Consider the following 12040-nt stretch of genomic DNA (forward strand, 5'->3'; position numbering starts at 1 on the left):
CCCAGCAAGTGTGCAGGTAAGATCTATCACCACCAACAACTCTATTTTTCCTTCTTTAATGTGTTTCTTGTTCTCCCTTTCCTCCTGCTTCACTTTATCTTGATTTGACCTCCTCTTCCTCTAGATTTTTGGAGATGCTCATTACGTCTTTTGAGGCTTCTGTCATTAATGAAATGTCACCTTTCTGGACTGATGCTGCACTCAGCCTCTACTGTCCTTCTCCCCATTGCTGCTATTCCTCCTTCAGCTCTCATGTTCACACGTCTCCTTATGACTGGGTCCCCAAATTTAACATAGACCTATACAGCATGACCCACACCCACGAGCTCCTATCTCCCTTCTCCAGTGTCCTCATGCATGCGGACACCAGTCCTAGGTGGGGGAAACAACACAATCCCCTACCTCAGAAGTTTAGCTGATTTTTGCCATTTGCATGTAGTCCTAGAGAGGAGGGGAAGGGACCATGGCTTGTCCCATTGGAAGCCTGTTGATAAAAGCATAACAAAGATCTGTCCCACTTCCCTCCTGGAAGGAGACCATGATCTTCTGAGGCCTGACCAGTTGCTTCCTTCCACTCAGTGGCCCACAGGTAAGGCTGAGCTGGACAAACACTCAATCCACCAGTTCAGCCACACTCATCCTGCAGTACCACAGGATGCAATGATCCACTCCACGTCTGCAAATGCTAGCAGCCTTCCCAGCTCTGATGCCCCAATCCAGTAAGCATTCTGTGAATACATAGTTATATCCTGCTCACATGTTCCTAGAGGCCACTGAAACTGCAGTCAAAGTTCTGCTCCATCATTTTGCAAAAGTGTGACCTAAGTCAGCCAGGAGGTCATCAGACTCAGAACCCTTCCCTTCCTCAAGGCTTGTTCATGTGGCCCGCTGTTAAATCCTTTGAAGCTTCATCCTTTGGCTGGAATCCTGGAATTAGCCCTAATCAGTGCTCCTCTCTGTACTTACAAGGTTTGTAAGACTTTCATTAGCTGCAGTGCCTCATTCAATGACATCTAAATCTGCCCATTTTATTTCTAGAGCCCTCATGATCTCAATCCTTTGTACATAGGATGTACATGTCACCAGGTAATGTTTTTATTCCTATAATTAAGTGTGTACTGAGCTTAGCAGAGGGAAAGGGCACTCACCTGGGAGCTGTCATGGCTGAGGATGACGGAGCTGAGGTCCCCGCAGTTATAGTGTTTGATGAGATCCTCCGTCGTGTAGGGGATCTGAAGACTGCCCGCTCGCAGGCTCTCCTGCTGCAGGAGGGTCTGGTTCAAAGCAAAGATGACCTAAAAGAAAGGTCTCTTTTAAGTTCATTAACAAGGCAAGTATTTGCTGCCATCTTATTTCTTTTGTCCATGACTGGAAATACCCTCACCTCTCTGCTCATTATGTAAGGACATGGATAGTGCTACTTTAAAAAGGAACACAAATCCCTGGACAGCGTCCAAAGAAAAGGAGGTGAACAGTCCTTCCCAAATCAGCCCCAATCAGATGCACCTAGGGAACTGCCTTATGGAGGACAGAGACAACCTGGAACTCTTCCATGAGTGTGACCAAGAGGTAAGGGAACCCAAGAGCTAGCTTGTGAGGAACAACTGAAGAAGCTAGGAGGTGGGGCAGAGAGAGGGCTGGGGACTCACAGACACGCCTACCAGTGGGTTCCAATTACATAAAGGACTGGGCAGGAACCAATGCATTATCCACATCTTTTCTAACCATCAGTGCGGCATGGCCAGCTAACAGCGTCATTAGATCCATGGGATATTAATGGGAGTTAATGTGAAAAAATGGGAAATGAAGGCTAAAGAAAATTAAATACCAGCCTGGCCAACATGGTGAAACCATGTCTCTACTAAAAATACAAAAATTAGCTGGGCATGGTGGCATGTGCCTATAGTCCCAGCTACTCGGGAGGCTAAGGCTGGAGAATCGTTTGAACCCGGGAGGCAGAGGTTGCAGTGAGCCGAGATTGTGCCGCTGCACTCCAGGCTGGACGACAGTAAGACTCTGTCTCGAAAAAAAAAAAAGAAAAGAAAATTAAACAGGTTTTAATTTTACAGAACTTCTCAGAGTCTTTGATATACTAACGTGCGATGTGGGTCTCCTTGATGGGGAACAGAGTATGTCAGGTTTCCCAAACATATTTGAGGCACACAACATAAGAGGAAGCTTCGTTGGAACATCTTTTGGGAAAATCCAGATTCAAGATCCTGATGCCAGGAACCCTGCCTCTCCAGCTCTGACCCAGCTCTCCAGTGCCCAGGAGAATTCATTTTACAAAGTAGGGAATTCTCCTGGGCACTGGAGAGCTGGGTCAGAAATGGGGAGGTAGGGTTCCTGCTATCAGGTGGGTAGTGGGGCTGGCCACCCACTACGAGGCTCCAGACAACACTGATGACCCTGTGAAATTTTCTCTCTCACTTTCCCCATGTATAGATGCAGCTCTATAGCCTCTGACAGCTCCCCTTTCTTGTGCTTCCCCAGTAATCAGCATACAGGATGCTGCCTTTGCTGGAATATCCCCTCACTCTTTGCTGCAACACAGACAGGCTTGGTCCATCTGTGTTGCAGCAAAGACTGACTATGAGGTCTTTAGCAAGAGGTTTCAACTCTCCAGAGACAACCATTAGAGGTCTCAGGTCAGCAAATGACCCTACCCAGCCCCAACTCCCTTTCTCCTTTCACATGTTCTCATTCTGAGTAGCGAGGAGACAAGGCTTCCTGGTTTGCCTCCCATGGGCCAAGGTGGCACAGACCCACTGCGTGCCCCTTGTCTCAGTCCATTTGTGCTGCTACAACAAAATGCCTGAGACTGGGTAATTTATAAGGAACAGAAACGTATTTCTCACCATCCTGGAGGCTGGGAAGTCCGAGATCAAGGCACTGGCCTTTGGTCTGGTGAGGGCCTTCCTGCTGCATTTTCACATGGAAGAAGACAGAAGGGCAAGCTAACGGAATGGCTGCATGACACCTCTTTTATAAGGGCCTTAATCCCATAAAGGCCTTATAAAGAGGAGCCTTAATCCCATAAAGGCCCTTATCCTTATAAAGAGGAGCCCTCATGGCCTAATCACCTCCTAAAGGCCTTACCTCTTAATACCATCACACTAGCAACATCTGAATTTTGGAGGGGACACATTCAAACCACAGCATCCCTCCTTCCATATAGTTACCTCCTTCAGTTACTCTAATATTTCCTGTGCCTGTGATGCAACCTTAACCAAAGAAGGAGGCAGATCTCTCTTTGTAAAAGAATGGAAGGGAGTAAGGGATGATGAAAGGTATCATGAAAGTTCATTCTGTGTCAACTAATCAAGGACAGAATGAAGGCAAGTCACAGTACTAAATGATCCTAAAGTTCATTCATTCATCCCTTCTTCTATTCATTAATTCAGTCAATAAATAGTTATTATATGCCTACTGTTCCAAGCACTGAAGATACACTCATGAACAAGACAAAATCCTTGCCTTTAATGGAGCTTTCATTTTACCTGAAAAAGGGGGCATTTTTCAAGAAAAATCTTGAAAAGAAGGGTGGAAAGGGTGTATCATAGAAGCTTCTGGGAGGAGGATGAAAGGCAGAGGCCCAAAGTTAAACTCGCTGATTTCAGGCTTGCCAGGACAGCACATACACAAGCAAATCAAAACCCTTGATCATCCCAGGGTCATTGCTTTCTATTTTGCCTGGAGAGGAGGGAGGTCACCTCGTGTCACCCAGCACTATGGTGAGGAGGCCATACTATAAACACTCTTCTTTTAAGGAAGTTTGAACAGTGGACTGTGCATCAGAGTTGGTGCTGAATCTTTCTTTTGTTGCTAAAAACCACAGAAATGTGCTTTTTAAATCTCTAGCACGATTTCCTGTAATCACCACATGCCTTTCCTTTCAGAGCTGCTGCAGTGATTCGAATAACAACCCAGGGGAAGCATGGCTTTCATGTGTGTTTATTTATACCCCAACTACTTCTGAAAGGCCTTAAGCTTCTCACAGATTAAAACCCAGCACAAGATAAGCCATCGACCTAAAAGATCAAGAGATACAGTGTCTCGAGAGACCAACTAAGTGATGAGGTAAAAAGGGCTGGATTTCCTTGGCTGAAAAGAGCAAGGATCCTGCACCACTGTACTCACCAGCAGGTGCTAAACACCAAACACAGTGGTCGCTGTGTGTCCAAAGAGCCGCAGTCAATGAAAGTCAGAGGAAGGCTCCATGATGAGCCTCAAGGACAGCTCGGCCCGGGGTCATCAGACAAGGCAGCCCACCCCAAACCCCTCCTTCGCTGGCTTAGCTGAGATGTGGGGAAATCTCTGGAGCACCGTTTATGTTAAGCAGGGGAAAGCCCTCACTGAAGCAGACTCCTTGGAGAAAGACCCAAGACGGATTCCTGAAGAAAAAGTCTCTGAGTGGGATCAAAGTGTCCTTACAGGGTTTCCTTGGAGCCAGAATACTCCCCTGATGACTCAAGGTGCCTGTTTGCACACTACCACCACAAACCAGGGAGGCAGGTCACTGCCATCCAGCCGTCCCACTCCAGACGGTAGCCCTTTATCACCTGTGCTGCCCAGACCTGGCAGTCCATTGCCTCAGGCTGCTCTGGAGTGAAGCTGGGTAGGGGCAGAGCCTTGCCAAAGGTGCCTCCCTTGGAGTGAACCTTTGTTCAGGCCATGGGTAGCCATCTGTGGAGCTAGAGGAGGTAACTCCCTCTCCAGTGAGGAACCAAGTCCAGGGCAGGATGGTGCTCCAAGGGAAGTCTCCATGGGCACCACAGGAGCAATGCACAACCCTAAACTCACTCCCATTCGAACCACTGAGGCCCAGATATGGCATCCTCATAAACTACCGTGGCATCTCTGAAGGACCCCTCTCTGATAGGACAAATGACTGTCAGTCATCCTTACATAATTTACTTTCCTTGCTGTGCTTGGAGAACTCTGAACCAGTCTGACAAATTTGGGGTTTCAGGATGAGGCTTGTGGATAAGAGACTTGCTCACAAACTCCACAGTTAAGCTGACCCCAGGGCCTCTTCCAGGTGGGCCGTCCTGAATGGGGCATTGTCGCTGATCAAGTCACCTCACATGAATCAGCTGAACGCACCTGGGGCACAAGGACTGTTGTTCCTGGAGATCCAAAAAGGCCAGGTGCCATGAGCAGCATGCTCAGCCAGGAGCTGGGGACAGTGGCCAGGAGGGGAGAAGGGCAAAGGAGCAGGCACAAGGGTCCTGGATGGATCCACCCTGCTAGTGCTCACTGCCTCCCACTGTGCCCACTGCCTCCCACTGTGTCTCCCTTTCTCCATTCAAATCCTTCCTTTACAGTTTCTGCTAACATTTTTCATGTGTTATGTTAGGCTCCTAGGGCTGCCATAACAAAATACCACAAAATGCATAGCTTAAACAACAGAATTGTATTGCCTCACCATCCTGGATGCTAGAGTATGCAACCAAGGTGTTGACGAGGTCATGCTTCCTCTGAAGAAGTTGGGAAAGGATCTATTCCAGGCCTCTCTCCTAGCTTCTGGTGGTTCCTTGGCTTGTGGCTACATAATTCCAATCTACATAGTGTTCTGCCCACATGTATATCTATCTCTGTGTCCAAATTTCCTTTTTTTATAAGAGCCGTCATTTTTGAGTAGGGCCCACCCTAATGACCTCATCTTAACTTCCTCACCTGCAAAGACGCTGTTTCCAAATATGGTCACAATCTGAGATAACCTGGGATTGGGACCACAATGGAAGAATATGGGATGAAGACATAATTCAACCCATAACCCATGTAGATCTCAGCACTCCTTTTTTTCTAATAGTATGCATACGGTAAAAATTTTAAACAGTATAAAGAAATAGATCGCCTTCTAATCCCTGCTCCCCAATCACTCTTCCTAAAAGCAACCACTGCTGCCAACACATTGTATCTCTTTTCATGGATGCTCTCTACACATAAAAACAATAGATAGATAGATAGATAGATAGATAGATAGATAGATAGATAGATAGATAGATAGATAGATAGAGAGATAGAGAGATAGATAGATAGATAGATAGATAGATAGATAGATAGATAGATAGATAGATAGATAGATAATCTCCTCCACTTTCATTTTGCTGCTTTGGCCAATAAAAGTCAATCAAAGGCTTTAGTCAATAAAAGCCTTTCCATGAACAAATACTGAAAATATATTACATATATAATTTTTTTATATATTTTATATATATATATGTGTGTGTGTGTGTGTATATATATATATATATATATATATATATAGAGAGAGAGAGAGAGAGAGAGAGAGAGAGAGAGAGAGAGATGGAGTCTTGCTCTATCACCTAGGCTGGAGTGCAATGGCACAGTCTCGGCTCACTGCAACCTCTGCCTCCCAGATTCAAGCGATTCTTGTGCCTCAGCCACCCGAGTAGCTAGGATTACAGGCACCTGCCACCATGCCCAGCTATTTTTGTAATTCTGTAGAGATGGAGTTTCGCCATATTAGCCAGACTGGTCTTGAACTCCTGACCTCAAGTGATCCACCCACCTCGGCCTCCCAAAATGCTGGGATTTCAGGTATAAACCATTGCCTGGTCCTGAAACTATATATTATAATGTAAGATAAAACAAGCAGGAAATAAAAAGCCCAAGTCTGGTGAATAGGCAGCCTTCACTGTTTCTGAAGGAAATGCAATCCCAGCTATCCTAGTCATAGGATAACATCAATGACTGAGGCAAATCACAGAAATGGAGAAGGAAAATTTCTGACTACAAAAAGGGACAAAATCAAGGTTCCCTGCAGTCTTTTAAGTGAAAAAGCAGTTTAGGTGCGAAGCCGCTTGCTGCAGACCCCCAGATGTATCCCCCACTGTCCCAACCCGAAGCTGTCCTGGGGCCTCTGCTGTGGGCTCAGGCTGCCCCTGGCTGACTTCAAGGGGAAACCCAAGCAGAATTCTACAGCTCAGTATTTCAGACAATCCTGTAAGGATTCAGGGCTCATTTCTGCCAGATCTCCGACCAGCCTCCTCTTCCAGACACCCAGATGTTTTGATTTTCCCTGAGACCTTCGAAGTCAGTATTTCCCAAACCACAGATTGCAACTCATTCTCCACCACTTCATTGTTGACATAAACCTCGGCATGCTCTACCCACCCATAGGCTTGCTTATTTCCCTTCGTCTTAGGCACCAGCCCACATCATGCACCCAGGGCTGCTCCGTGCTGAGTAATTGCTGCATATAAACCAAGCCAAGCTTGTACGTCAGCTCTTCAGTACACCAGATTGTACACCAGATGGGCATCTTCTATAATCACAGCTATGCTCTCATGAATCTCCACCTACCTCCACCCCCAGGTGACTGCAATACACAGGCAAGGCTGGAAACCACACACAGGACTTGTCAGAGTTAGAGCCTCAAGAACCTGAAGAAATGAACACCAGACATGTCCAACTCTTGCAAATAAAAAAAAATGCCTTAAAGAGATGCTGGTCTTGCTGCACTGCAATCAATTGCTGGCTCCAGTCACCAACAAGGTACCTGAATGCCAATTCCCTACACCATAGCTTGTAGAGCCTGACTTATACTCTCGCCAGGAGGGATGTGGGCTGTTGGGGTGTTGGCAGAATGGGCCGGCATGCTTCTGCAAGTCGTCGTGTTTTCTAAGGTTTTTCCATAGAAACATAAGCCTTTCTGTGGACTAGCCTAGAAATCACCCTTTAAAACATTATTTCGAAAGAAATTCACATTTTAAGTTTCCAAGTCCAGTTGGTGGACTTGGAAGATTTCCAAGGAGATTTCCTCTCTAATGCCTTACATATGGCTACCATCATGCCAAGCTACTCACACTGATGTACCTCCAATGGGTTCTCTTGAACAAAAAATTGCCAGGTAGCAAATGCCTTCACTTAGGTCCTTGTCACTCACTGTCAATCTTTTAACAGCACCTGGGGGAAAACCATGATCCCCTGGGAAAAAGAGGACAAAAGAAAGTGTGGTGGAATATTAGAACTCTGAGCATCCAGGAGAGGGACAGCAAAGTACTCAAAGCTGTTAGCAGGATGGATTTACAATTACAATAATCATCACAATAATAATAATGGTATTCCTCACCGCTCCTCCACCCCCACAGAGTCAGCCTGTCCTCTGGGAGGTTGAGCTGCACTTGGGGAAGAAGATGGTAGTGGCCCTACCCTGACAGGGTAGCTCTTGGGTTGGAGAGGGGCCGAGAACCAATGGGTGTGTGACAGCACCCAGTCACAGAGCGCGGTAGAGGATAAATGCGGATACTCAGTAGGAGTTTGGGGTCAAGGTGGAGGCCCCAGAGACAGATGAGCTATCTCAGTCACTCCCTTGCCCTAGAACTATAGTTTGCCCCTCCCCCCATCAAAAAACAGGTGGCTCCATGAGTGGTGAACCTGTGTTACCATACTACCGGCTCCCAGTGGCCAAGCAGTAGGCTCAACCCCTCCATGGGGAGCCTTCGGCAACAATGATCCAAGGGAGGAGAGTGTTTGAGAGCAACATTATCCTGATTAGCAAAAGATAAGTGATTAATGTGCAGAACTGCATCCAAATGGTAACAGTGGCCATGGCTTCCACCAGCCCCTTTCTCCACCACCTAACATCGTGCTGCTGGCCTGACCAGCCACAGGCTGTGAATAGCCTCCTGGGTGTGGCTAGACCATTAGGGGAATAAGCCAGAGACCTCCAAGACCTTAGTACTAACCAGGCTACTTCCCTAGAAGTCTATAAAGATTTCTGTCCTAGGCTATAAGAAACAGTAGCTATGCTTAAAGCTTGCTACTCGCCATTCTTGCTACCTGCAAAGGTGTCCGCTTCAGATACACAGAAAGGTCTTATTTATTGAGAAAAAGCCTTTATCATTTGAGGTCACCAGTGGAGGGTCCCAGTAGAATCCAGGCCATCCCAACTAGGGATACAATGGACGTCTGTGTCTATGGCAGAGGACAAGCACAGCCCAGTCTAAGTCTCGGCAAACACTCAAGGAGATGGGCTCAGGGTCATACACAGCTGTTGTTCTCTGAGGCTCACCTGAAAGAGGCATTGCATTTGGAAGGACCCAGAAACAAATGAGCCACCGGTGGGTGATGTCACCTTGGAGAGAGTTCCAATGCTTTCGTAGAGTGTACCAGGAGGCTGAATTTACGACCTTAGATGTCAGCTGTTCTAATCTCATACCCAGTGTTTAATCTCCTCTGTAGCATCCCGACCATCCAAGCTCTTCTTTTTGAACACTTGCCATCTCAAGTCACTCACTTGTAAAATGTCTTGTAAGACATTTTTAATTATTAGAAAGTCCTTTCTTTTTGAGTTCCCTGTCCATGACTGCCATGCACTCATTTGCATATGTCAGTACATTGTGTGCTTGCACACATGCATAATTTGTTAATAGTAGCTGTCAAAATGGAAAATGTGCATGTCCTACTACTAGGAATCTCTCCCCCATAGAAATACCAGCACAAGTATGTAATATACACATGTACAAGGAGGTTCCCTGGGGAACTGTAATTGTGCTCTGCTGGCACTGGGGCTGTTCAGTCAAAACTGAAATGACCATAAATGTGATTCTTACATCAAATAGAAGATTGGATTTGATGACCTCAAATGTAATTACACTTATAAACCCTTAATTTGCTCCATCTCAAGAAGCAATGTGAGCAGAGCTCTCTGGTCTCCATCCTGACCTCTCTGCCTTGCTTGATTCTCCTCCCCTTGGCACAGGCCATGGAGCTCCATAGAGAAGGGGGTCAGGATCAGGTTGGCATCAGGAGGCTCCACATGGTCCCTGAGATGTCTGAGACATCTCCTCTGGTTATGTTGCGGGGAGGGACACCAACATAACCTCCACACACAAACTCTAATCACAGAACGGCCAGTATAGCTACCCCAGCACATACTCTTTTACAGTCATAAACCTATGAAGCCTGGCAAAGGACAACAACAGGGGTGGCAGCACAGGTAGACAAAGGCACTGAAGCAGGCTCTCTTAATGTAGCAGCAACCAAGTCTGCAGACCCAGGACAGACCAATGCAGCAAGGACAGGAGTAGCCACCAAGGGTCCAGGAAGAAGCACAGCCAGCATGAGCATGCAGTGGGGGATGGTTGCCAGAATGACCATGGGGTTAGGGGAGGGATGCCAGCATGACCATGGGTTTGGGGAAGGGGTTGCCAGAATGGCCACAGAGTTGAGGAAGGGTGGCCAAAATGACCATGGGCTGGGGGGAGGGGTTGCCAGAATGAGCATGGGGTGGGAGGAGGGGTGGCCAGAATGACCATGGGGTTGTAGGGGAGGGGTTGCCAGAATGACCATGAGGTGGCCGGAGTTGCTGGCTTGGCTATCAGAAGCAGGGCCAATGTGTCCTCAGGGGCTGTTGGCAGGGTGGAGGAGGGTGTTGCAGCTTGTACTTGGAGGTGCTTCCAGCACCTCAGCAGGAGCCACCAGCCTTTCCCCAGAGGGCAGCAGGAATGTGACAACTGCAAAGATGACCCACATGCCCAATGTAGAAGCAGCCAAAGGCCCAGTGATGAGACCTTCATCTCCACTGTGCAGAGTGAAAGCTCCCTGAGTGAATGAGATGGAAACCAGAGCCTCCTAGGCCAACGGCAAGCCCAGAAGGAAATAAGGAAAAAGAAGAATAGATCTCCCAATAGGCGAAGTTCTCCATTAGCCCAGGAGGGTAAAGGTCACTGCAGGACACAGAAGATAGGTCAATCTGAAAATCGTCTCCTTAGCCATCTGTGGAACCACTAGAGAAGGCAAAAGAAGGTATTGTGGGTTAAATTTTTCCCCCACCCAAAAGATATATTCATCCTAACCCCCAGGACCTATGAATGTGAACTTATTTGGAAACAAGGTCTTGCAGATATATTTAAGTTAAGATAATTAGGATGGGTCCTAATCTCATATGACTGTGTCCTTATAAGAAAGGGAAAATTTAGATACAGAAAACAGGCACCCACAAGGAGAAGAACATGCAGAAACACCCACTGGGAACACCTAGGTGACGCCAGAGGCAGTGTGTTAGTCCATTCTCACGCTGCTAATAAAGACATACCTGAGACTGGGTAATTTATAAAGGAGGAAGGTTTAATTGACTCACAGTTTTGCAGGGCTGGGGAGGCCTCAGGAAACTTAACAACCATGGCAGAAGAGGAAGCAAACATGTCCTTCGTCACATGGCGGCAGGAAGAAGTGCCAAGCAATAGCTGGGAAAGCCCCTTATAAAACTATCAGATCTCGTGAGAACTCACTATCAGGAGAACAGCATGGAGGTAACCACGCCCATGATTCAATTACCTCCCACCTGGTCCCTCCCATGACACACGGGGATTATGGAGACTGCAGTTCAATATAAGATTTGGGCAGGGACACAGCCAAACCATATCAGGTGGAGACTGGAGTGAGGCTCCTACAAGACAAGAAACACCAAGGACAGGTGTCAACCACCAGAAGCTGAAAGGGGGGATTCTCTTCTAGGTCCTTCAGAGAGAACACTGCCTGGCCAATACCTCAATTTAAGATTTCCAGCCTTGCTGGATGCAGTGGCTCATGCCTGTAATCCCAGCACTTTGGAAGACCAAGGCACACAAGGTCAGGAGTTCAAGACCAGCCTGGCCAATATGGTGAAACCCCATCTCTACTAAAAATACAAAAATTAGCTAGGCGTGGTGGCATGCACCTGTGGTCCCAGCTACTCAAGAGGCTGAGACAGAAGAATCGCTTGAACCAGGGAGGCAGAGGTTGCAGTGAGCCAAGATCGCCCCACTGCACTCCAGCCTGGGCACAGAGCAAGACTCCATCTCAAAAAATATTTATTTATTTATTTATTTTTCATATGTTATATATAAGTATATATTACCTATATTTGAAAAAATAATACAATTTTAAAAAACAAAAATACAGTATAACAACTATTTACACTGCATTTACATTGTATTATGTATTGTAAGTAATGTAGAGATGACACAGTATTTAGGAGGGTGTGTGTAGGTTATATCGAAATGCAACTTGCCATTTTATAGCAGGA

At 46.7% G+C, this 12040-nt stretch overlaps 1 protein-coding gene across 5 annotated transcripts in view; it reads right to left on the minus strand.

Annotated features, from left to right (window-relative positions):
- Window positions 1-12040, minus strand: part of LOC105465365 (TraB domain containing 2A) — a 58119-nt gene that overhangs the window by 19285 nt on the left and 26794 nt on the right. For all 5 annotated transcript variants that reach the window (XM_071076979.1, XM_071076978.1, XM_011713775.2 and 2 more), the window contains exon 3: window positions 1149-1295. In XM_071076979.1, coding sequence (XP_070933080.1) covers window positions 1149-1295 — 147 coding nt within the window. The remainder of the gene's footprint in view (window positions 1-1148; window positions 1296-12040) is intronic.

Source organism: Macaca nemestrina, chromosome 13, assembly GCF_043159975.1.
Source record: "Macaca nemestrina isolate mMacNem1 chromosome 13, mMacNem.hap1, whole genome shotgun sequence".
In the NCBI taxonomy this organism is placed as follows: Eukaryota; Metazoa; Chordata; class Mammalia; order Primates; family Cercopithecidae; genus Macaca; species Macaca nemestrina.